We start from the raw sequence: 26,536 nt of genomic DNA on the forward strand, positions 1-26,536 counted from the left end.
TCACAATAACTTGTGTTCCTTATAAGATAGGCAGGGAAGAAGGCTTGGGAATGCAGGTTGTCATGGTGTCACCTCCTGGCTTATGTTCAGGATTCAGGTCCTTGCATCCCTTCTATTGGTAAACATGAGTTTTCCAGCTCAGTGTCTTAAAACCTAGTTACTGAGAAAATGTTCTGCATAATGGACTTAATGATCCAGGACTGGAATAGCAGGGATCTGGCATGAGGATCCCTGTGTGTCAGGAGAGCTATGCTATTTATATATGAGCAAAGCTTCCACAGACTGTTCAATATTACCCTTGCTGCTATTAATAAACCACACTCTTCAGGAGTATCTAATTTAAGATGAATCTTACATGATTAAAAGCACCAAAAATGGAAAAGAACATTGAGCTACCTCTGCCCTAATAGCCCATTATTAGACCGTGTCCAGGATACTATATATCTGCCTGGTGTTAGGTATGATTTATCATTGTTGTTTCCTAATTCCATCCTTCAGTAGACTCGGGCAATTTTCTCACTGCTTTTCCCACAGCAAATAATTCTCTGTTATGTGCTTTATGCTATTTCCTTTCTTGACCAGTTATCTCCGTCTTTTGCTCTTAAATGTCATCCTGTCATTAAAGGTTTGCAAAAGTTCTCAGAAGGTCTTCTCCAACATTTGCACCCATTTACATTTTTTTCCTGAATTATGATTGCACTTTGAGATGGTTTCATAATTTAGTAGACAGTACTTTTGGTGTTTATGAATTTAATCTGTGCCCCATCTTGAGTGCCAATTGTCTCATCTCCTCTGCATTGGAAACACAGTAACAGAGCTCTTGTTCAAAGTGGTGTGGGTCCCCCCCCCAAGTTTTCACTGAAGAACCTTTTACTAATACTGGTGTTTTGGAAGCTGTTATGGTTTGAATGAGAAATGTCCCACAGAGGCTCATGTATTGGAACACTTTTCTCCATTTGGTGGCACTGTTTGGGGAGGTTATGGAACCAAGATGGAGTTTGCTAAAACAGACATATCACTGAGAGCAGGCTTGGAAGGTTTATAGCCTTGCCTTATTTCTCATTCCCTCTCTCTGCTTTCTGGGTATAGATGGAAATATAATCAGCCAGCTTCCTGCTTCTGCTGCCATAGCATACAGTCCCTGCCATGATAGACTTTATCCCTTTGGAACCATAAGCCAAAATAAACCCCTTTTAACAGGAAGTTGCCTTTGGTCATGATAATTTATCACAGCAACAGAAAAGGAACTAATACAGATAGTCATAATTTTCACAGCACCAAAAAAAAAAATTATAACAAAAAATACTAACCTGAAATGCACAAGGGGTATTGTCCACACAGTAAACTCTCAAGTTGTAATCCAAGGAGTTACAGGACATGCAGCCAAACACGGCCACCTTGAGTTGCTTTACGGCACAGTCTGTGATTGGCTCTCCTGTGAGGGCATACGTTCCAAAGCTATCAAGTAGAACATGGCAGGCAAAAGGATCCAAAAGGCAGTAACAGGATGTGGATTCATCCTCCACTGACATCACTTCCTGTTAGAGAAAGATGTGTTAAATTCTTTCAGTTTGGAAATACCATAGGGCCCAGTGGTTTACAGAGATACAAATAAATAAACTTTTTCAGAATATTTTATTGTCTTAAATATCAATGTTAAATCGTTGTTTTCTATTAAAATAACTGCTGAAGGCAAGAATGCATGAAATGGTTATGTACAGTGTGATGTCCATTTTTAATAGGAACAATAACAAAACATTGCTTTGAAATTTCCATTTCTAGTTAATTGTTCAATACCAGTTTTTAAAAAATTGAGCTTTAACCTCAATAAGCAAACTTACATTATTATTACCTTTTTTTTTCAAAGATCTGTTTCTGAAAACCTTCTAAAATACCCTTAAGTTGATGTTTATTTTCACTCCAACACTTTATCCTCTTTCATTTCACGGCAATCATTCACAAGGGACCATTAAATAAATGACTTGGATAAGATGCACTAGAATATTTCACCCTCTCTGATAAGAACTTAGGCATGTGTAACCGGTTTGGTGGAGCATAAATATAACACCATCTGTTTGGAGAAGATTGTGAGGAAAAGCTGAGAATAAAGTGGTAGAAATCAAGGCAAAACAAAACACAAGGGGAAGAAGACTACAACATGACCCCTCTACGAACTTCAGAGTCCCAAATATTCTTCTGCCACAGCACCAGGACCCAATACGTAACAGAACGAATTCATTCTAGCACATGGAAAATGGACTATCTCAAGAGATAGCTGGGCCCAGCATATGTAATCTCTTGTAGCAACTGTGTGTTTTCTCCTGGAGCACTATGATTTCCTTTTACTTCTTTTGCCTGAGTACCTCCTGGGAGGCAAGATCCCAGGACTGGCATGCACAGGTCACTGTGTTCCAATAAGATAATTCACCTGGTTTCATGCAAACTGACTTCAGATAGACACAAAGAATTCTCCATCAGACGGGCAAATCGGTGCTTTCACTTAAACTAGTAATTCAGCTACAATCTTCCTTGGGGGTGACTGTCTCTGGTTGTTAGCCTCCTATTATGTATTCCCATTCTTTTTCTTTGCTTCTCTCAGATTGAGATATGTCTCCTAACATGTACTTATTTACACAGGAAATCAGTAGCGATAATCCTCCATGTATTTGCTAAAGTCATAAAGATGTATTAGGCACCCAGTGTGTTCCTAGATACTTGGAAGCTTAGCCTAACTTCCTTGACCTACATCTTCATTGGCACAGAGGAATGCCAGCTTAGAAAAGGACACAGCCTAGGAGGAAGTCTGGAAACTCATCAAGCAGGTACATAGTGTATGCATTTCTGCAGGCAATTACAACCGAGTTCTCAGACCAAACAATAACTCTGGATTATAGCTCGCCTCTGTTTTCCATTCTTACATGAAAAGGCTAGCAAATACCTAGAGGACTGTATCAAATGCATACTGCAACTGCTTGGCAGCTAGCAAATGTTCACCGGTTTCTCAGCTGATCCCTTGTAATAAGAATGATGAAGATTCAACCTAAACCATCCACACAACCCAAACACCATTTAAAAAAGATTACAACATTACCCAGCCTCTCACCTCCCACTTCCCCTGCTGTGTCCTCTTCTTCAGGTGGATGTTCCAGTGCTCTGAGCTGACGTCTGCACAGTGAGGGATAGTCAGTGCGAAGGGAGTTGTGACGAGCATGTCAGGAGGACCGCAGGTGACTTCAGGACTCAGGAGCACCTCAGATCCATCTGACTGCAGGCTTCACAGAAGAGAAAGGTTAAGGCAGGGAAGCACGTGAAAGATGAGGAACTTTGAATGAGAACTTGGTTACAGATGGGGATAGTCTACAAGCAGAGGGGAATCCCTCTGGAGAATGACCTGGAGAACAGGGCATAGCCTCAGACTGCCCAGGCATCCAGATTGACTTATTGTTAGGTCTCAACTGACTTCACCAACAAATCAACCAAGTGACAACCAGTCATTTGGAAATAAAGGAAGGAATCAAAGAACCCTAAGGTGCACCTGCGGAGCCAACCCCAGCTGACAAATTATCATTCTTGCTAATATATTCCTCAATTATCATTCTCGTTAGCATATTCCTATCAGTGATAAGTCCCAAGAATTCTACAGATCTGACATACTTGGTCGTCTTCTCACCAGATCCCTTTCCCCAAACAACATATTCAATAATATTTTAGTGCTAGTAAATGATGAAACAAGTTATTATGATTCAAAACACTACCTTGAGTATATACAAATTAGACATGATTATTCTGGTTTAAAAACATTTATTTCTGCAATGTACAAACATCAGTTTTATAATATTTTTACACTGATAGCTCAGTGGAAAGCTATATGCATATAATCATGCACATGATATCTAATTTTAAACTCTACTTCAAATTCTAATTTAAAGTGGTTTCAAATTTTCCTTTGTTGTGAATTACTTAAAATAAAAATGCTATTGTAGAATAGACAAACCTATGTGAAATTTCAGTAAAGAAGTCATGCCTCATTGACTCTCCGTGTTTCATTACACAGTTCCCTTCACACCACCCATATTGGGAATGGAACACAGGGCCACTAAGCCTTACTCCACCCCTTGGTTTTATTCAGTTCTCCAAAGAAACAAAAAGGAGATGAAGCTTATATAATAACAATCAGTAAAAATAACATAATAGGAAGCCTACTTATGGTCTCCCAAAGCTCTTCTTGTCTTGTGGGTTTTCACTTATAAAAAATACAATGATACAATCAATGATGTAATTGCAGACTCACAGATGAGCAATGCATGCTGAGATCTAGGTCAGATAGACACTACCAAAGCTTCTACACTCTCCACTCAGGAAGATATTTAAATGTGTCATCCTGGATCCCCAGAGTAAGCCCCTGGCAGCATAAAGTTGAAATTTGGTTCTCAAAGATAAAATTAGTCTCATGGTCTTAGGTAGGCAAATCATTCCTTAGGAGTTCACCTAAATGCTATTAATTTCTGAATCACTTTTGTTCACATTCGCTGACATGCCTCAGATTCTTTGTGGCCACACTTGAGCTCATTGTCTATAGTTTTCTGTTGCACTAAACCCAGGTTACATAATGGAGCAGGATTACCCTCTATCTACTGCATCTGAGACAGAGCTGAGCATGATGACTTGGTTGCCTTCCCTCCTCAAGAAGCACTAGTAATGCTTTCAAAAAGATTATTTTTCCAAAATGCCCGAATTTGATAGCTCTTTCTCTACAAATAAAGCCTATGTTAAGCTGAGACACCCTCCCCCCGCTTCCCTTCCCCCCTTTACATTTGAGCAGCAAGGGAGAATGCAGAGCTGCATTAGCAGTAGCGAGCACGCTTTGGAAAGTCTAGAACAGTATACTCGAGGTTTGACAAACAAGTGAAACTCAAGTGTGTGCTCTCAGCACACAGTGGTGGCCTGTGTGGGTGAATGGCTGCCAACGATTATTAGACAGGGTTAAGCACTTTTCTTAATTGCCATCTCCATTCATCATGGACAGGAAAAGCAGGGATGCTTGTGAGTGACCGATGACAATCTCTCCTAAAAGAACTATTTAATTGCTTTCAGAGAATCATCCCCCTCATTGAACATATTGTTCAAACATATGGGAATTGGGGGAATTATTTAATGCCAAATGAACTGAAATCAGCTAATTAGAGGAACCTGTACACGCACTGTGAATAGCAAGACTCCTCTCAGTCTTAATGGAACCAGGACCAGCACTCACAGCCACAGTAAACTGAGTATTAGAGTGCTGGGGCTTTGCATTAAGTGGGCCTTGGACTCCACCATAAGTGTAAAGTCAATAAATCAAAGTTTATATGTAATCCTCCTTCCCTGAGAGCAGTGTCTGTAGATATTGGTATCTCTCTGGTGGTGGAACAAAACTTAATCTCTCCATTTCTCTTTCCATCGGTAATAATAATTTGCCCTTTTCTGTCACTGTCTATTCTTGGCAATCGGGGAGACTTACAAATATTAATTAAAACCCTTCACACACCTGAGAAGGCATGCAATTGCTGTATAAGGCCACAGAGATGTCAGTCAAAGGGATGCCAGATGAACCCTTTGAGAAGTCTCTGACTCAAAACTCTCGCAGTCTGTGACCAGACTGTATCTTTCTTCTCTATCATCATCAAGAGCTTTCTGGCCAATTTTCTGTCTTTTGTGACATCCCAAGGAAAGATGGGGATGGAGAATATGATCCAAGTTGAGTCACAGATAATGATTCAGGACATTTAAGGACAGGATTAGGGAGAGAAGCCTTTAATTGAGTATGGACAAAGATGGAGCTTTATAGGAAAAGCTTGGATGGCATTTGCATTTTCTCACATTATATAATATATGACGAGGATTCATGTCCTTGCTTGGAGAAAAGGCAACACATTTTTTTTTTCTAGAATTGCTATAAGCTAATAATAACTGTAACTATTAATGGTTGTGACTTCAGAACCATAGTATGAACTAGTTCACCACATTACACACCCTATTATGCTTCCCGGATTGGAAAGTCTTGCTGCCTGGGACCTTTGTTACATAACTCTTACATTGTTCTCCAGCTATTTATACATATACATATACATGCATTTATAGGCACATGCATATATGCATATAATTTAGATCTTCTTTATGTAAAGATAATTTGAGATCCAGGTTTTATCTCTAGAGGAACTTTGTTATCTGAGGTAGCACATTTATTCAGTAACTCATCAATGTGTCAATCAATAGATGCTTTAACAAAAGGTTCACAGCCTTAGGAGTACACACTATCAGGATTTAAGGGACTCTGGCCACAAGGCTGGTCTTCTTGCTTTGTCTTTGCCTTCTAGTCTACTTTCAATTCAGCCACATGCCAGTTTGCTCTGACCTCAAGGAATTGGGGCTATTTTTGCTGCTTTGCAGTGCTAGGTATTACCTGAAAGACATGTCCCCCAGCCAGCCATCAGATTCCCTGTCCTGTTCAGGTCTTTGTGGAAATGACATCCACTAATGAGGCACTCCTTGCCCATACCCTGGTAATTGGAACATCCCCTACACCAAGGGCTGACCTTTGCTTTTCTTTTGCTCAATGCTTTCTAATGGACTGTCCTTTTTGCTCGTTTGTTCTTATGTCAACTCTAAGCTAAGATGTACTTTTCACGAGCCTAGAGATTCAAAACAATGTTTTGTTCATTATTGTATTGTTAGTGTCCAACCATGCTGATGGTAAACCCTCAAAATATTTGTTGAAAAGAACACAGAAGCCAGCTTGAAGGGGCTCCTAATCATGAAGTCTGAAACACTTTGAGACTCAAAGTAAACAAAAGTGCAAAGTAGAGCACACTGAGCCACATAAGAATGCACAGGAGCTACTGATATAAATGAATGTACAAGAAGAAAAAGTTAAAAACAACAAAAGACTAGGGGATAAACATAGGAAACTATCATTTAGCAATTAGCCACAGTAATTCTTGATCTGACCTAGAATTATACATAATATAAACCTACTGGAGGGAGGTGTGAGGAGTTCTAAAGAAGGACATAGCTCTAAAGCACTTACCATGGGGTACTTGCCAAAAGGCAAGTTACAAAAGGCGACTATTGCAACACATGGGTGATTTGCCACATAGAACTTGACACAGTTGTCAACTTTAATGTTGCCAGTAGTGGAAGGAATAGACAGAAGGCATCCTGAGATGGGGTGCAGTGCAGGGAACTCAGCATCCCCTCTTGACCATTCCCAAAGCACACAACTTATATCTCAACCCTTGGAAACAAGAGAGGAAGCCAGCTTGCTGGGAAGTGTACTACATAGTCAGTCTGCAGGCTTAATTGTCACTGTCATAAGATTCAAAGACAGAATATCAGATTCACGTAGACTAAAGATACATAGCAATCAAATACAATGTACCATCTTGGGTTCTCATTTGCCATGAAGAGCTTTATTCTGATAAAAGGTGAAAGATACACAAGGTTTGTTCAGTAGGTAATAGTATTTCATCAGTGCTAATTATCTGACTTTGATAAACAGGCTGTGGTCACGAAAGATAACATCCAGCTTTGGAGTTAAATATGCTAACGTATTTGGGATAAAGGGGCACCTGGTTCATAAAGGTTATAAACCGTTTGTTCATGTGTACATGCATGCATTTTACTCACTTGTATAAATGTACAGGGAGGGAATACAGCAAAGGTAATACACATGAGCCCTTACGAACCTGATCACAGGCAAAAGAAAGTCTGTTACCAGTCTCCAATTTTCATTACATTGGAAAATGTATTCAGATTTTAAAAATGTTGAAACTGAATGAGTGAATGGAAATAGGATACTCAGGGAGTTATTATTATTTTTTTTTTTTTCAGAATTCTGTTGCATGAAACATGAACTGGAGAGAGACGGAGGTGCTGCAGGTAGTGTTGTCAGCCCCGTGGGGTAGCATTCTTCTTGCCTATCTGTGCACCACTGCCAACACTGATGACCTTGACAGGGACAGGGTACCTGCTTAGACATTGTGTTTTTTAACTCAACAGTTGCTGATCTGATACTAAACTTGTAAAAGATCATTCTCTTCAAGCCCAAACTGCCAGTTTCAAGTTCGGAGATGAGGTTTTCACTGCTGTTGCCTGCCCTGCTGTGCTTGCTAATCACCATCCCTGCCTTCCTCCTTATGGCCTTGATTTTAGATTAATAGAGGTTTGATTACCTTTACCCACAACATCATTCCAGAATCCAGACAGGAGAGTAATGATAGTTTTACTATGTCAGACCCTTGGTCAATACATAATTAATTCATATTTTAATGGAACGGACGTAAAAGGCAGATGGATTTCAGCTGTGGTACTACAGCTAGACCCCTGAAAGCAAGGTTTCTCTAGCCTGTTAGAGTTTTCAACTGAGGAGACATACTGTTCTCATCACCCTCATAATTGTTTCCCTTTCATTAAAACCCACATTCTGACGTAGGGTACTAAAATTACTACGGCAGGGCAAAAGCCCTGAAGGTTTGAGGTTTGTTGTTTTGTTTGTTTTTATTTCGTTGTTTTGTCTTGCTTTGACCAGTTTACAAAGCATTCCCGGGAAACATCCTAGAACTGCAGGTGAGCTGGACTCTTCAAAGCTAGCCTTTCTCACTCGTTCATCTGAAATCGTGAACACACGTGCTGAGAACTTTTTCTCACGACTCCTATGGAGGTTGTGAAAAACAAGCACCCTGAAAGCAACTATAGGTAGTGAGGAGCTGAAGAGAGGAGAAAATGGGGGGAAATCACCTATTCATGACAGCAGATTCCTCACCTTTTATCTTCAAGAGGTTCTAAAACAGGAATGGGGCTCAGAATTTCTTGGGCAGCGTCGTTAATTCTACATTCCTGGATGCCTCCAGTAAAAGTTCTGTTCAGTGTCTGTGAACTAGGGACAGGCATCCCTACTTCTTTTACTTACAAGGTGTCCCTGGCACTAACATTTGAAACTTGTGCTGTTCTTAAGAAAATATTCAAAGGAACCCTTCAGAGAAGAGGGACTTGGGCTTCTGACAAATACAGGGAAGGTTTCTAAAATGGAATTTGGATGCTGGTCAAGTTTAACGCACAGTGTTAAGGCCTTTCATGCTGCTAATGTTAACACCATTCCATCGTAGCCGACTTCTCCTTACATCTCCAGTTTGTAAGCAGCATCTATGCATAAGTAGTGATGCCAGGCTGGAGGTTGATTAGCAGTGACTGGAAATAATGCTGCAGCTCATCAAGCCATTGTATTCCATTAGTCGGGAAGCCCAGATTGAGAACACCGGATTAAAACAGCCCCCATGTACAATTCACGAGGGACCAAAGTGCAGCTCTACCTTCCAAGGGTTTAAAGATTTGGGTCACCCACATGGTATTATCTAAAATAGGATCACGGGGGAAGGAGCCAGCACAAAGGGGAATGTGGTGGGAGGAGAATGAGAGGCACACTGGAAGGAGTCTCTGAGCTTGTTGAAATGGAGCAACACCACACTGAGAGAGATTAAACTGTTTGCATATGTTAAACGGCTTTAGTTTACACACACATTCGTAGGGTGTTTACCAATTAATATACTAAAGGAAGCACAAATCATGTGCAAATCACCAGTTCCTAGACATGATTTAAGGCTCATCTTTCATGCAGTGTTGGGCTTTTTAGAAGTGAAATGATGCCTCGCTGTGAAGGAGTGAGGGGAGAGGGAGAGGAGCGGATCTATGCATCATGCTGCTGTGACAGTTTTTAATATCTAGTAAGTTGTTTATTCATTTACATTTTGAATGGGGAAACAGCTTTCTCTGGAGGAAATGTGAATCTTATTTCATTTTAGTCAGGGAAGACCTAGGGAGAAATCAGGCCCAGTGTCTTCTGTGCTTAGATGCAGGGATGCTGCCGGGTAGAGGGACAAGACAAAGCCAATGTCACTTGTCAACTTTGAGGCAGAATTGGGAAGGGGATCTACTACCTTATTAGTGCTGATTGTGTGTGTGTGTGTGTGTGTGTGTGTGTGTGTGTGTGTGTGAATGAGTGTGTATCTCTGTGTGTATGTGAATGTGAGTGTGTATGTGTGTGTGTGTGTATGTTTGTATGTAATATTGGTATTGAGCATGGGGCAGTGGGTGGTAGGGAGTTGTTCTATGAGGCATATTTTTCAAGCCTGGAATTTTTTGTTAAGAAGCTTTAGTGATTAGATACCAGGGATTCATGCATGCCAGGCAAGTGTTGGATGTCTGAAGTAGACACTTCATCCCCGAAGTTGGGGCTGTAAGCAAGTTCGGGCATGAGTGTTGTTACACCAGAGAAAGCTTTGAGAAGATAGTATATTAGGGTTTGCACAGTGGTCAAGTAGAAGCTTGAGTTTCTGTCCTATTACTGCTTAGCTCAAACAAATTGGTTTAAAACAAGCTTTTCTTACAGGTCTCAGTAGCAGAGATCTCACCAAGCTAAAAGGATCTCCTGGCCTTTCCCAGCTGCAGGGTACTGGTATGTCTTGAGGCAAGGTCCCTCCTTCCATCTGTTAGCCAGCAGCATGACCTTCTCAGATCTCCCTGACTGTCATTCCTGCCTTCTTAAGACCCTTCCCTGTGTTTTCCTGAGACAGTTTGCAGTATCTCTGCTTCTCAAGGTCACTAGCATTATTCATAGCGGAGGAATCCCTTGGCATAAGGGAAGAACATGCCCAAGTCCTGGGAGCAGCATGAGGCATCTTCAGGGAGCCATTTTGTTATTGTGGAATAACATTTTGTATGTTGGCACCCTCTGTTCCTGCTCTTTGTCCTGCATTCTCTCTCAGGTATGGCACAACTAATCCAGGTGCTGCTCATTATCAGGGTTTCAATGGTGCAGTTGATGGAGGCTCTATGCCGTTATCCAGACAGGTACTTGTGAGTGCACATAACCTTACGGGACCTGGGAGGGTCTGGTGGTTTAGTTTAAAGACTACACCCAGGAGGGTAGGAGGTGGATGGTTCATGTCTTCCAAGGACTGGGTGGATCACCTTCGCAGCATGAAGGAAGCCTTACTGAGGGCTGGTGTCTTCTCTTGGCATTTTTATTAGACTATAACTACGTGAAGCGGAAAGGATGATATATATTAAATATCTTAATAGGACAGGTTATTTCTACTTCCAGCACGGGCAATAAAAGAGATAGTCATACAAATAAAAATAATTACAGTATGTGGTGCCTTGCTCACAATGTGCAATCAAACCCATGAACCAGTGACTTTCCCCTTATTGAGTTAAGGTATACTTTCCACTTTGCTCTATTAAGAGCATTCAAAACCATTGTTATCTTGTCAATGGCGTCTTTAATTAAAGACTCCCCTGGACCACTCTAATCACTTCCCATTGTGAGCTCACTTGGTCTTCAAATGCACTTTGATTAAAATGACGGCAATTTGTACTGAGGTGTGCTTGTAGACTGAGGGGGTGTGAGGTAGAAAAGAAAGCAGGGCTGGCTTTGGGGGGGGAAGTCTTTTCTGAAAAGGAGCAAGTCTTAAAATGACAATTGATGTGTGAATTTTTTCTCTTTTTCACCTTTTATTTCTGTGTTTCGTTTTGACATTATATTCCAACATAAATGACTTCGTGAAAAAAAAATCATCTTGATTTTTACTGGGGGAAAGAGTATAATCTTCCACTAAAGGTGCATTAACCCCTCTAGTCCATTAAGATACTATTTGATAAATTGCTCCTTTTATTACAACGCATGGCAAGGTAGCCTGAAAGAATGAGTGTAGCTCCCAAATGGCAGCAATTTACTCCCCCGGTACTGGCAGAATCCTGTTCTGTTGTGTTACTTAGGAATCACCTTTCCTCAGTAGTTCCCTAGCCTCATCACAGTGTTAATTAACGCCATTCTCTCAGAAGGGATAGGAACATGTCTCCCATTTGATGCATCCAGTAAAAGTGTTCTGAAACTCACTTAAAGCAACACAGTGAATTCAAAACCTGGACTGAGCCCTGAGCAAAGAAGAACAAGGCCAGTTATGCGTTTTCATCCACCACTAGCAAGCAAAGAAAGCCTGGGAGTGGATGGGGATACAGCATATTCAAGATGACCTAAGCCACCTGTCCTGCTGGACTAGTCACTTATCTTCTAACCCAAGTGTCAGCCTACCAGGTTTCCACTGTTTAGAATCATACAATAGACTTTGGAGGTATAAAGGACAGACCTGAGAATCACTATAAATGGTGGCAAACTCAAAAGCATTGGAGGGAATTTGTTTAATTTTTACAGGGGTCTTGAGAGTGAACCACTAATCTTTTCACTGTAATCGTAGTGAAAAAAATTGACTTGTTTTTAAGCCCAGAAGTATGGGGGCATCATGGAGACAGCTAAAGCAACCGGGGAACATCTGTTGTTTATGCAATAAAAAAAAAATCAGGGCTGTAGGTGGAGGTGGTGGTTTTAGTCAGTTAGGTTCTTACTGTGCAAGCAGGAGGCCTTGAGATCAGAGCCACAGTACCCATGTCAAAAAACTAGGTGTAATGGCACGAACCTCTAATCTCAAAGCTAAGGAGTTAGAGACAGGGGGATGCCAGGAGCTTACAGGACAGCCAGTCTAGCAGAATTAGTGAGCTCCATGTTCAGTGAGAGATGCTGTTTCAACAGAGCAAGGTAGTGAGTAATTGAGAAAGACACCAGGTATCGATGTCTGGTCTCCAAATGCAGGACATCTATGTGTACATATACACACATTCACAGGAACACGTGTACATATGCACTCAACATGTACACATATCTCAGGACTCGGTCTTCCTGTCAGGATAGGCATGTAATCCCAGCTGCTATTGAGGCTAAGGAAAGAAGATCTACAATCAAAGTGTGCTTGGTTTATGGAATAAATTCCAGGGCAATCTGGATAATTAGTGAGATCCTATCTCAAAATGAAAAATAAAAAGAAGGCTTGAGATGTAGCTCAGTGGTAGAGCACTTCTCTAGCATAGTCTAGGCCCTAGATCTGAACTCCTATCACCACATAATGACTGAGTATGTAAATTTATGAATAAGTAGATGGTATTTTACAGTTTTCACTGGACTTCTTATAGAGGAAGTTATTGTATTATCTTCATCCAAGTCACAAAACAGTTAACAATATGTAAACTCATATGTCTAGAGAAAAATGAATGATCTGCTAAAGGTTACCTTGGCTCTTCCCAGGATTGACTGGAGCCTAAGCAGTGTGAATTTCTGTGCTCCCCCCACCCTGTCAACAGTCTGCCATGTTGGTTCATTTCTAATAATTCTTTATTTTTCATGTAATGTCAATGGCTAAGTTGGCAATACAATCTTGACAAGTGCGACGTATCATCAGTACATGTCAATTAGCTCTAGGATGACAGCTGGAGTCTTACCTAGAAAGGCAGGCTATTTTACCTTGAATGGAACAGGGATGCCCTTCTGTGCCCTATATCCTCACCTCATGCTAGTAAGTCAGAATACTGCCATACCTTCTGGCTTGATTATGAACCAAAATTTCATTCTACTAGGTCATCACCCACCCTGCTGCCACCATGATTATGTTGCACATTTCTACTCTCTCTCCTTTATGGATTCTCTCTCTCTCTCTCTCTCTCTCTCTCTCTCTCTCTCTCTCTCTCTCTCTCTCTCTCTCCTTTCATTATTTTTTTTCCTTGTAGGTTAAAGAGCTATGTTTATTCCCTAGAAAGAAATCCAAAGTTGTTCCTAGAGCAACTGTTATCAGAAACTCTCAGGTGGCCTTCAGCTGGCAAATCTCTCTCTGCTAATTAATCATCAAGTCCCAGAGTCCTGGGCAATATCTTCAACCCTTTCATGTCTTTCACTACACACACACACACACACACACACACACACACACACACACACACACCCCTCCCTAGATTCTCTTATCCCCTCTCCCTTGACTCCAATGTGAAGATTAGTGAAGGGATCTAATATGTTCACGATCAGAGACAAGGACACTCAATTGTAGAGAGGCTATGATTTATTTGTTGTCCAAACTGGCATCATTTGGAGGGAGCAAACAGGACACTATCAATAACTCCACAAGGAGGGCACTTGGATGATGCAGGCTGGCATTTTGGCAATGAAGATGAGACAGTAGATAACGCCTTTGAAAGTGACCCATACCAGGTCTCCCAAATCTGAAGCCTCATCCGTCCTTACCATCAAATCAACTGGATGTAAAATTCACATTTATATCTCCCTCCCCATCTTTCCTCTGCTTTGCTTTGCTTTTAAGATGCAGGACAATAATGTCTACCTCTGTGCGTATGTACATACACCTTGACCAGTGTGATGGTCAAGTTTGATTGTAACTTGATGGCATTAAGAAACACCTAGGTGACTGGTGAGGAACAGCTCTCCTGGGTGTGTCTGAGAGGGCATTTTCAGGGATGGTTTAACAATGAGTGCATGCACACAGGAGGCCTGACACTTAGTGTCTGCACAGGAAGGGAGACACTGTCAGTCTCCCCACAGTTTTTTACAAACGTATGCCCTAGCTGTTCTCCTAGGAAAGAAACAGAGAACTTACACCTTTTTACTCAACCATCTGAGGCAAGGTAGTGATGGTTTTCTTAGCTGACTTAGAAGGATTTTAAAAACAAGAACCCTTAATGGGGTCAATGTAGATGAGCTAGTGATCAGTGGTTCTAAAACTTCTCATCGACAGTGGGTGGGTGTGACCAGCTTGCCAACAGTTGTCTGTAAGCACCAGCAGCCCCCTGTGGCCCCTATTGACAACACCTCCTCCGAGAACACGGCAGTGGCCTGAAAAAGCTGTGGCCCACATCTCAGAGCTAGGGTTCATCTCACTTCTTGGGAATATGGGGCCTGGAAATTATCCCTCTTCCCTTGGCTTTGCCACTGTCCTGGTTACTTTTTTTTGTCAAATTGACATAAGCTATAATTATCTAGGAAGAGGAATCTCAATTAAGAAAATGTCTCCATTAAATTGCCTGTAGGCAAGTCTTGATTAATGATGGATGTGGGAGGGCCTCGCTTCCTGTGGGGCAGTGCCATACCTGGGCAGGTGGTCCTGGATGGTACATGGAAAGCAAGCTGAGCAAGCCATGGGTAGCAAGCCAGTAAGCAGAGTTCCACCATGGTCGCTGCTTCAGTCCCTGCCTTTGTCCCTGCCCTGACTTCCCTCGGTGACCTGGGAGTTGTAGGATGAAAGAAACCTTTCTTCCCCAGTTGCTTTTGGATATGGCCTTTGTCACAGCAACAGAGAACAGACTAGGAAAGCCACCATGCCCTATATTCCCACAGGTTTCCTCCTGGATCCCGGTAACATGGAGCTGGTAAAGAAACTGGTATGCAATGAGAACGGCTACCAAGGCCATTTCCCTATAGATAATTTAAATTTTGTAGCCAATTCTCTTGGGTCTTTGGAGAGGGCAAAAAAACAAAACCAAAACCAAAACCATTTTTGAGATTGTGTTTCTCTAAAATGTGATTTATTTTTTTCTGTCTCTCTTCAGTTGCATTCTTATTTCAACAGGAAGGCAGGAGGCAATGTGTGTGCATGGGTGGGGTGCTGGGGTCCACTGAGATGAGATGCTGTTTCTCAACAGGGTAAAGGGAAGTGCAAAACTGGCCTTGGTGTTATGACTGACTAATCTCTAACGTCAAATGTTGGGGCAGTTGACAATAACTTTCTAATCAGCTTCTGAGCCCTGTCAGTTCCACAAATAGAAAAGACACAGACAACATGCCCACTGGGTCCCAACCACTTCTGTGTTGCATAACTAGACCCTTCCTCTTCCACCTCCTGTCTATAGCATCAGAGTCTCCTTGGTCCATAGTACTGAACACACCTGACTCTTCATAATTACTGACTGAACTGCTTTCATAACACCAATCATGAAGACTGTTCTACACGTCCACAGCAGTTTGTCATGAGATATCTCTGCTTTATTTTCCCCCTATAAAGAGAGAGGGATAGCTTCAATTAGAAGTGAGTTCACCATGTTTGGAAGGTGAATAGTGCTGGGTTAGCCTGAGAGTGCTTAGCCAGACTGTGCAGCAGCACCAGGATTAGTACCAGCACCACCACCACCAGCAGCACCAGCACCAGCACCAGCAGTACCAGCAGCACTAGTACCAGCACCAGAAGCAACAGCAACAGCAACAGCATTCATACCAGCAGCACCAGCAGCATCCTGCCCAGCCACCTGCTGTCAGGGTCAATGAATGGCAATTGCTCTTATCCTGACTCAAGAGGGTAAGATCAGATGGGGACTACTGTATAATTCTAGTAATCTGGGATCAAGACTTCTTTATCTCTTGAGAAGCGGAGGCTTTTGAGTAATGTATTGTTTAGTCTCGTACTGGGGTGGGAGGCCCTTCTAGGACAAGGACTTCAAATATTAGTTTGACATAAACATACTTCACTACAAACACATCATGTCACAAACCTCCATTTCTGTTAATGGACAGCTGGCCTCTCTTTTAATCTCATTGATAAAAAATGAATATATCCATGTTTTCTTCTTATTCTTCTAAAAATAAGGTCATCCCCAAAAAGACTAAGAACATTTTTCAGCACATGCTCTATAAGGCATGATCTAGGAGAAGGTATATACATGTATATTTATTTATAAATGTATGTGCATGTGTGTGTACATGGGGTGTTGTAGTGGGTAGCCGCTCCAGCTTTGATCTGGAAGTAACACCCCCACTGAGGCTTTGGTAACTGTCACGTCTACAAGGCGGAGCCGAGAGAGGACCCCTGAAGACCCGGGATCTGGATGGGCTGGCTCTCTTGGTTCCTGGACCTTGGATGCTAGAGGTAGACAGAGCAGAGTTCTCCAGAGAACATCACTGGACTGTGCCGTAACACCTTTCCCAGACCCTATAACCTATCCCTTCACTTGTAAGTTACCCCACAAAATAAATCTCCCTTTTAACTACATGGAGTTGCCTCAATATTTTAACCAATAGGGTGTGAATGCATGTGCGTGTGTGAGTGTGTGTGTGTGTGTGTATGTGTGTATGTGTGTGAGTGTGTGTGTGTGTATGTGTGTATGTGTGTGTGTGTGCGTGTGTGTATGTGTGTATGTGTGTGAGTGTGTGTGTGTGTGTGTGCGTGTGTGTGTATGTGTGTGAGTGTGTGTGTGTGCGTGTGTGTATGTGTGTGTATGTGTGTGTATGTGTGTGTATGTGTGTGAGTGTGTGTGTGTGTGTGTATGTGTGTGTGTGTGCGTGTGTGTGTATGTGTGTATGTGTGTGTGTGTGTGTATGTGCGTGTGTGTGTGTGTGTGTGTGTGTGTGTGTGTCTACTGTGAAATCAAACCCACAGAAAGCTGTTGATGGCATGAGAGAAACTCATCTTGGGAAGGAAAGTTCATCTTCCCTTCTCAGAATTCCAGAGCTCCTCTGCCTTCATAGCAGTTGATGTCTCTGCTATTTCACACTCTGCTATTAAAACCAACATCCACTATCTATGCATCTTTCAAAAAGGTATTTCAAATGACCTAAATTCTACCTCCCCAAACTTTGTACCCATTAGGTAGACTATATCATTTCATATATATATATATATATATATGTGTGTGTGTGTGTGTGTGTGTGTGTGTGTGTGTGTGTGAAAACCTAGGAAACAAAATGGTTAAAATATCCAATCTAGGCTGTATCCAAATGCCAAAATATGTGTCCCTTTGTAAAGCCTCAGCAAGATCACTTACATTTCCGATGCTGGTCTAAGCATTGGTCTGGGATATCCACATGACAGTGTAATTGGAAAAAGAAATGAATGTTTGCCTTTGGTTTCATTTTATTGCTTCTCAGAAGAAAGCGCCCCATAATAATTTTCTGGTCCAGGTCTTTACTCTCCAGCCATTGGTGGGGTGGGCCGCAGAGACCTGGGTGAGGAGGAGGAGTCTAATGGGACGTATAATGTTCTTATTGTAGAATGGCCAGAAAGGGCCACAGCATGGAATCCTTTTATTTGAATACCTGAATTTAACTTTTATAAAATGGTTAGAAATTGGTTAATCTGTAAAGGATGAAATCCCCTACCAAGGATAGCTAAGAAAACATAAAACAAAACCAAACAACAAAAACCTAAACCCAAGTGTATTGAATGACAATGTAGATGCTGAGGCAAGCTTATTTGAGTCACCAGGGGCACGTAGGCCAGATGATGTGCAGCCTCCATCCAGAAATCAGTGGTTTCTCGTCCGCAAGTCTCCTCTGAAGGCCCTCTATATGGCTACCACTCACTTTCTAGGGACCACTCTAGTCCCCATGCCTGAGGCCATTCTGTCCTGGTTTGTGAATGGAGCACTGCATGAAACTAGTTCGCCCATCTGCAGTAAGGCTGCAGTGCAGTTGGAAGAAAGACAACGCCATGTCGTGACACCGGAGTGACTTTAACCAGGGACAAACCTTTAGGTCTAGCCACTCGTTAAGACCCCCTCCCCCTCACACACACACACACACACACACACACACACACACACACACACACACAGATCCCTGGATGTACAGCCACCAGGAAATTTCCCTAGAGAGAAAGATGGCACGAAGTCCCCTTTCTCATCTTTTCAGACAGAATTCTATTTTCACTATTTCTATGACTCTTTTTACTGCATTGGTACATGGTGAACACCCTTAACCTAAAAACCCCAAATCAGAAATGCTCCAACCCTAAAACCTTTTGAGAGCTGTGGTGGTTTAAATGAGAATGGCTCCCATTTACATGTGTTTGAATACAGGCTCCCCAGTTGATGGAACTGTTGGGGAAGGATTAGGAGGCGTGCCCTTGGTGGAAAAGGTTTATCACCTTGTATCATCAGGCAGTAGGGGCAGCAGAGGCATAAAGGCTTAGGGGCTTCAAGATCTTCCTGCTCTCCCCAGTGCTCTTTCTGTCTTAGCCTGCAGTTGAATATGTGAGCTCAGAACTGTTGCTGTAGCCCGCTGCCACCTGCTACCTGTCAGACCATCATCCCAGACATGAACCACACATATATGTACCAATACACATATGAACACAGCACACACACACACACACACACACACACACACACACACACACACACTCCCCAAAGCATGAAAGTAGAGCTGTGTGAGATTCCTTTAACAGAAGGGCCATTTTGTATCTTTAACTCCCTATACATATCCATAGAAACCAGGCAGAAAGCTTAGATTAATCACAGCAGAGTTCTACACTGGGGATGGCACTTGAAAAGGGATAATAGAGATACACGGTAAAGAGGAAGGCATGGTAAGTAAGAATCTAAATATAGCATAATGATGTTTGTAAGATCCTGATGTATTCTGTGTGGGGAGGTTGTAAGTATCCACAAATCCAATTCTTACACCCCCCCCCCCCAAACAAAAGGGATGGGATGAAATGAAAGGGGGCAGTCCATTCCTGCTCTGTGCTGGATTTAGAGGCAAGTTTCTGCTGACAGATGGATGGAATAAAATGAAAATGGGTTTTCAAGTTATATGACACAGGAAGACGCTACAATGGCCAGAAGATTAAAAGCTAAAGAACACAGACCTAAAGCAGCTTCTTGGCTTAGACAGAAAAATTCATCCCAGCTTAACAAACAAACAAACAAAAAAAAGGGGGGGAGGGGAGAAAGAAAGGCATTTTCCATTTTTAGCATCTCGCAAACACTTTGTTGTCACTCAAACAGAAGTGAGGATTGCCAAAGCAGTAGAATAGCCAGTGGCACAGTGTGACCCCTCCATCAAGACACAGGACACATTGGCAGATTACAATAGAGAACATGTGTTTTTTACTGTTCTATATTTCTGCAGTAAAATCGGTAGGAAAACACACAGCTCGCAGATGTAAAATCTTAGAGAAATGATTCCTATCTGTATCCATTACCCTCGAGAGCAGGGAGAAGCACATAGTCTAGATACACATGGGCAAGTCCAATTGGTTAGCATGGCACTTCAAAAGCAAAAGGTGGCCCATGTAGTGACCTCATCAGGCCAACCCGTCTTTCAAGGTTAGTAGACTCTGTCAGTTCCTAGGCAGTATTCCCTCTTGTATTAAAATTGCAAGGTACCCAATGTAATCATTCCTGTCCAATATTTTTGAGCATTTAAGTCCTCATATACTTGATGCCTGCTGGCACATTTCTTTTTCTGACCTCTTAAGAAGGGGAAGCTTCCAGAAAGAGATAGGGATGGAGGTGAGCTGTAAATTAGTTGTCTTGGAAAAATGTGAAGTAGCCCTAGGCAGGCTCTCATATAATGAGGTGGCAGACATTGGGGATGGGTTTGAATGGAAGAAGCTGAACACAGACACAGAAGATCAATTACAATGAAGGGAAAATTTGGGGAAGTCAGTGTTGGCAAAAGGCCAGGACTCAGGGAAGATTGACTGGTTCTACCTTATTCAGTAAGCACTCTGTATCCTCTGCTTCCACATTTATAGACAATAAACCTCAAATCAAAAATATCCCATCTGGACTGAATAGGGGTAGAGTTTTCATCTCAGCACAATAGGGTATCAGAAATTATAAGTAATCTGCAGATGATAGAAAGCATGATGTGGGATGTGCATAGGTTAAATGCACACACTATGACACTTCATATAAAGTAGTCAAGCACCTTGGGATTTTAGTGTCCTTGTAGGGTCCTGGAAGCAATCCTCTGTGGATGCTGAGGGATAACTGCACTTGACTTTTGGGGGATTATGAGTTTAAAAACATACATGTAACAGTCAGGGACCTCAATCTTACATGGGTTCCATTTTTTTAAATCTAGGGATTAAAAAAAGAGGTTACATCTAAGTAACTAACATACCTAAGATTGTGTGGAAGCTCTTTAAAGCTCTCGCGGTTCCTTGTGCTGGGGATGCAGGTCATTGGTTCAGCACTTGCCTAGCATTCTTGAGTACCTGGTTCAATGCCCAATGTTGCATGCCAAAACAAAGCTAACCTCCCTGAGTCTGTTTCCAACATGTGCCAGCTGCAGTTCCTTAAGCCATGAGTACCTTCACAAGGGTGTCAGTAGGGAACTGATTCCTACACAACTGAAGATGTGATATAAGTGCTCATCATAGCATAGCTACATATAAGTCCCCTGAGAGACTTACCAATTACCATCTAGCAGACAATTGTCTTGCATTCTTCTTAAGCCATACAGAACAGCTAGTTAGAACCACTGGGTACCCACAGACCCTTCTGTATAAATCACTATAAAAAATCTGTTTCAACCATCTGTTTCTCTGGCTCTTTTTCTTTCCAGTGTTTTTCTTTCATGTATTCCATCCTAACAACAACAACAACAGAAAATCTATTTTAAAAATAACCAAGATGTTATGACTAAAAATGCCAGAGGTATGTATCCAGTTTATGAGACAAATTGCTTTCTAAAGAGTAGCTCGCTTTATCCTGTGTGGAAAAAGGCAACATTTCTACAAATATTATAGTTGCACTAAGAAAATAACCAACTACTTTCATTAAAAAGAGTATGTGACAAGATTTGTATTTGTTCATGTAATTGGATTTAATGCTGTTGAAATCCATCAGACCTGAAAGCTATTGAAGACCACATTTTTTTCCCCCTATACTTAGGAAAATCATCTAAGAAACTGTCTCCAGGCTTGTAAGGAACAGGTCTTCTGATGAACCTGAAGAGTCATGATTTTACCATCTGATGACTCCAATAGAGTGCTGTGCAGCAAGTAGAGCCTGCAAAGGTAATTTAATTTTGTTTGCAGGGGAGATTGTGGGGCAGTTTAAGCACAGTTCTTGCTTATGTATCTGTCCACCGCTCACTGTTACCCACTTGGTGCCTCCTGTTTAGATGCCAATAACCTTAAGATGGAACGCAGGACTGTGCTCTCTTTATAGTCACTGCTTCCTCCCCAGGCCTCCATGTCTCATTTAACAATAAATTCAGATTTTCTGCAGACGTCCCACTGGATATTCAAAAAAAAAAAAGATTAATATGCTAGCCTTCTCGGTCTCTCACCTTGGTTCACCTTGGTTGATTGACATATAAATCTCCCAAGAATTCTCCTCTGGGATGGCGCCATGTGGTATAAGTAGACTCACTCCTAAGACAGAAAAAAAAGCCAAGAGGTCATTCAGAGATCTCCCCATCATTTTGAAGCATGCTATTTGGGCACCTTATAGATGCCCATGCAAAGGAGTTTCCCCTGCCAATGTATGATTTATAAGTATCAAACCTGGAAGACCCCTAAAAAGCATGGGGAAGACCTTGCTCTATATCAGTGGCCCAAAGAGAGCATATTCAATGTTCATTTCCATCTGAAATTTTGCCAGCATCACTTAGTTCCCTTAAAAGCCTGGCTATCCTAAGGCCAGACATTACCAAATAAATCCAAGAACATAAGACTTTATCAGTCCATCAATTAACTTTCTCCAAAATTAAAAAAAATGTAGATATATGTCTTGTTCTCATTTCCAGAAAAGGTGTCTGGGATGATGGGTAAATTAATACTTTCCTTGAACCTAGAATGTTGTTGTCTTACAAGCAACATCTGGAAGTAAATTAAGGAATCCGTTCTGTGAATTACCACATTTTTTTCAAAGGAATTAGGAAAAATACCATGTATCTGATGAGTTTTAGAATATTCTAGGTCATTGTGCAAGTGATATGACTATCAATTTGCAAACAGCAGCTGGGAAACACCCAAGGAGTGACAGTGACCTAACCATGCCCATGCCTATGTCATTGTGAAGCCACACTACTGCATCTGAAATGTCCCCGGTTTCCTATTTATAGCTATGAAGAAAATACTTTACTTTGGACAAACAGAGCCATCTGGAAAAAGCTGGGATTCTCTTGAATGTGACTTTCTCCTTATAAAAAGAAATGAGCTAGAGAAATAGTAAGAGCATCACACAAAATAAAATCTCTGGCATCCTCCTATGTTTTGAATAATGCAGCTTTCACCTTTTTTTCTTTTGTTAGAGATAATTGCAGAAGAAGCTTACAGGTTGCTGTTGACAAGCTTTCCCTTTCTTCTCTCTCTGTGTTCTAGCAGCTACAGAGTCAAGGAATGTGAGACTTACTGTGAATCAAATCATTTGTGATTCACGTTTACATCATTAGTCAGTAACATGCTAGTAATCGTCAATATCTTTCACTAGAAGTAAGAATGGGGCACATTAAAACCCTGCTCACAGCTTTTCAGTAAGAAGATGCATTTATATTCTGCACCTTCACATCCATAGTAGAATAACTATAATTGACATGCTAGAGACCTCCAATCAGATGCCCCTTCCATTTGCCATTCTTCCTCAACTATAATTGCCAAGCAGCATGGTCTCCATTGTAGGTATCCCTTCCTGGTACTGAACACAGACTGTAACTTGGGATATTCAGGATGTCCATATGTCCCCTAGAACCTATGCCCTAGTCATTCAGCCTTATCTTAGTTTGGCCTTTGTCTCCCTATTTATTCTTCTTCGGGATCTCTATGCCGTGACTGTGAAGAAACATGAAGATTTATCTGTGGAAGCTCAGTAGACTATCAAGCAACTGTGTCACATTATATTAACAACACTTAGCACATTTCCTGACACAGAACAAACATATCACCAGTATGAAAATGTATGTAAAGGATTCCAAATCCTAAGTAATTCCAGGCTCTGAGTTATATTGTCTTGTGCAGACTGTCATTGCCTGGGGCTTTGTGTGGAGCCTATCATATCTCATTTCTTTCAAGCAAGCTTAATTCCTGATATTTAGATTGAAGCATTATTCATGTTATTCCTGAATTCAACCTGAATCAAGAAGCTCATTCATTGGCTCTTCAAATTTTTTTTACTCTCCTTCAATCATAAATGATATTAGCCTTCAAACATACTTCCTACCCAAACATACATTGCAAATGGAGGTTGAAGACAGTTAACCACAGGAACAAGGGTTGTAGGGCAGGGAACATTAGTGTGTTGGTGGCTAGTTGCAGATTATGAAAAAGAGAGCACAGTGAGAAGGTTTTATGTCTACAGTCCCTTAAAGAAGTCCTCATTTGCAACATGTCATTCACCAGTTATCATTGATTTAAAAAAAAATGCAGCTCCCCAATGCCACCTGCTACTCTAACAGTTCTTTTTTTTTTCTTAAAATTTGGTATGACAACAGAACCGCCTGTCTGAGTTTCTTCTTTCTTATTTTGCATAATAAATGATTTACAGAGTGTACTGCCTGGCAATTTGGGATGGATGGCATTAGAGCAATCTAATTTCGGTGCCATGCTTTCTGTACACTTCAGTTCCCCAGGGCATAGTTTGCATTTATGCCCTGCAAATAACAAGGAGCATGTTTCAATTCCCCACACCTATTTTTCCTAAAGCTCATTTGCAATGTGCAGCTTCAATCTTGTCCATTGGTTCTTAGGAGGAAACGTGAAAGCATCCAGCTCATGGTGGACTGGGTGGGAATTGCTGACAAGCCATCAGACTTTTTGTCTATAATATGAATGTTCCTCAAAGAGAGGCAAGGGAAAAGAAACATCTTTTGTTCATCCTGGTTTTCATTTCTGTGTTTCTTTGATGAAAATTAAGCAAAAATGGGCAATGAATGCTTTGCTCTTGGTACTCACTCAATATATGTAAATATAGACACATATGCACCCTGTACACATACTGCCTAATAAACGAGGATGAGAACCTGGGGAAGGAGCTATGATACATGGTGATTCATTGGCTTCATATAACACTGGTTTCACATCCTAGTCTTTGGTGGGACAAGGGTTACATGTTCACTTTTCTTTACGAATACATGTGACAAATGTGGCAAAGGAGTCTCCTGTTGGTCAGTTATCCTCCAGAGCCTGAAGTTAGAGTGACATCACATACTGATGGGACACTCAAACATATTGGAATCAAGAATCCTAGTGTGCCCTGAAACACTGGCAAGGAAGATTTGGAGAACATCATCATTATTAGAGCTGCAGGAGAGGCTATTTTTCAGAAATAAAGTATATTTTGAAACAGTGTGAGAGGACACTACTAATCTGGGGGGAAGGCAGAAGAACATCTGTCAAGTTAAGAGGAAGTTCAGTTTCAAGTCACTAAACAACCACACAGATAAGATAGCTGCTCTCATACTCTTGAGTCTGACCTTGCCACAGAGTTCATTTTATGAAATAAAATAGTGGCCATCTCCCCATTTTTTAGCACTGGTTTTACACTTAATTTCTGTATAAGAACATGGCCAGATTCAATGTTCCTGTCCCTCTCAGCCATCAGCACATCAGCATCTACCTGTGACCCATCACACTATCTAGCTCTCATGACTTAGGATTCAGGAGGGAAATGAATTTCTTTTCCCTCTACTTGGTTCTCAGGCAGCAACCCTGAAGACAAATCTACAGCTAGGATGCCATTTTTAAAGTGATCCATGCCAGGGATCTAAAATATCCAGAAAATCTTCCCCTCTTAAAACTCAAAGGAGGGAAACACATATTTACAAGTTAGTTGCGTGTATGGCATAGGCTTGGAACTAATATTTGAATTTCAAGGAATAGTAATGCAAAAATTCATCATCATTGCTTGCTGAGAACCAATGTAATAGTAATTTTAGAAGAACCAATGTGATTATCAAGGGTCACTGTCATGGAGAGTGTTCATAGGTCAGAAAATGAGAAATGTGACCATTCTTGCACTAAATTGTCAATATATATATATGATAAGCATGGCATTTGCCAGTTGTAGCAAAGAATTGTGTTTGTTTCCTCCTTACCATGCTCTAGGTAACATGTTCCAAGGGCTCTCAAATCTGGGAGCCCACCCATGCTGCCTGAGAAAAGATGACCATCAGCAGCATCAAACATGGTGGGTGTTCTGTCCCTGCAGGCACAGGGAAGGCTAGGTCCTACTTCAGGTGCATTTTTGAGCTGTGTGTACACCAAGCGTAGCCCCAGCCTTTGCTGCTTTCCCCAAAATGAATCGGATGGATGTTATCGCATGTTTATAAAGAATCCTTTACACAAACAAGGAAGATATGCAAACACACACTTACCACCCACCTGTATTTGGCATTACTAAGCGCCCCCCTAAATGGCCAAAGACACCAGTTGTTCTCAGCTCTGTCCTTGTGGGCAGTGATGACAGATTTTGGATGTATGGTGTTTTGTTTCTGGGATGTATTGTACTAAAGCCACGGTTGTTTCCATGGGGAAAAGTCCCAGAGTGATTCTTGCCATGGTACTCGGCTCGCTCGGATACTCCCAGGGAAACCATGAAGGAGCTTTGGACTTTGACCTTGATGTCAGACAGAGGGTTGAAGAGTGAGGACTCGGTCATGAGCTCCTTGTCCAGCGGATCCTGCAGACATATGGGCCCACTGTATGTCCGGCTCACTGTCAGGTCTGGCTGCATGGCAGGATTCAGGAGTAGAGAGTTTCCTGGTAAGAAAAAATTGATCTGTCACTCGGACACTAAAAGCCGCCCCCATTACTTTACTGCAGTTGCCTCTATTAATGGGAGAATACCCTGCTTGAGTGTTGGATGCTCTGATTGGCAGCAACTATCCCTTTTACTTAGATGGAGCTACACACCAGTGCCTGGAAATGGGTACCTCTGGCCTTCTAGG

The 26,536-nt window shown here is 41.6% G+C and overlaps 1 protein-coding gene across 1 annotated transcript in view; it reads right to left on the bottom strand.

Moving 5' to 3' along the window:
* Positions 1 to 26,536, bottom strand: part of Unc5d (unc-5 netrin receptor D) — a 553,430-nt gene that overhangs the window by 44,806 nt on the left and 482,088 nt on the right. Inside the window, 4 exon segments of the mRNA XM_052751943.1 lie at positions 1,311 to 1,538; positions 3,104 to 3,272; positions 21,941 to 22,025; positions 25,971 to 26,348. Of these exon segments, the coding sequence (XP_052607903.1) occupies positions 1,311 to 1,538; positions 3,104 to 3,272; positions 21,941 to 22,025; positions 25,971 to 26,348 (860 nt within the window).

This window comes from Peromyscus californicus, unplaced genomic scaffold (genome assembly GCF_007827085.1).
Source record: "Peromyscus californicus insignis strain IS unplaced genomic scaffold, ASM782708v3 Scaffold_23__1_contigs__length_62951481, whole genome shotgun sequence".
NCBI classification, from domain to species: Eukaryota; Metazoa; Chordata; class Mammalia; order Rodentia; family Cricetidae; genus Peromyscus; species Peromyscus californicus.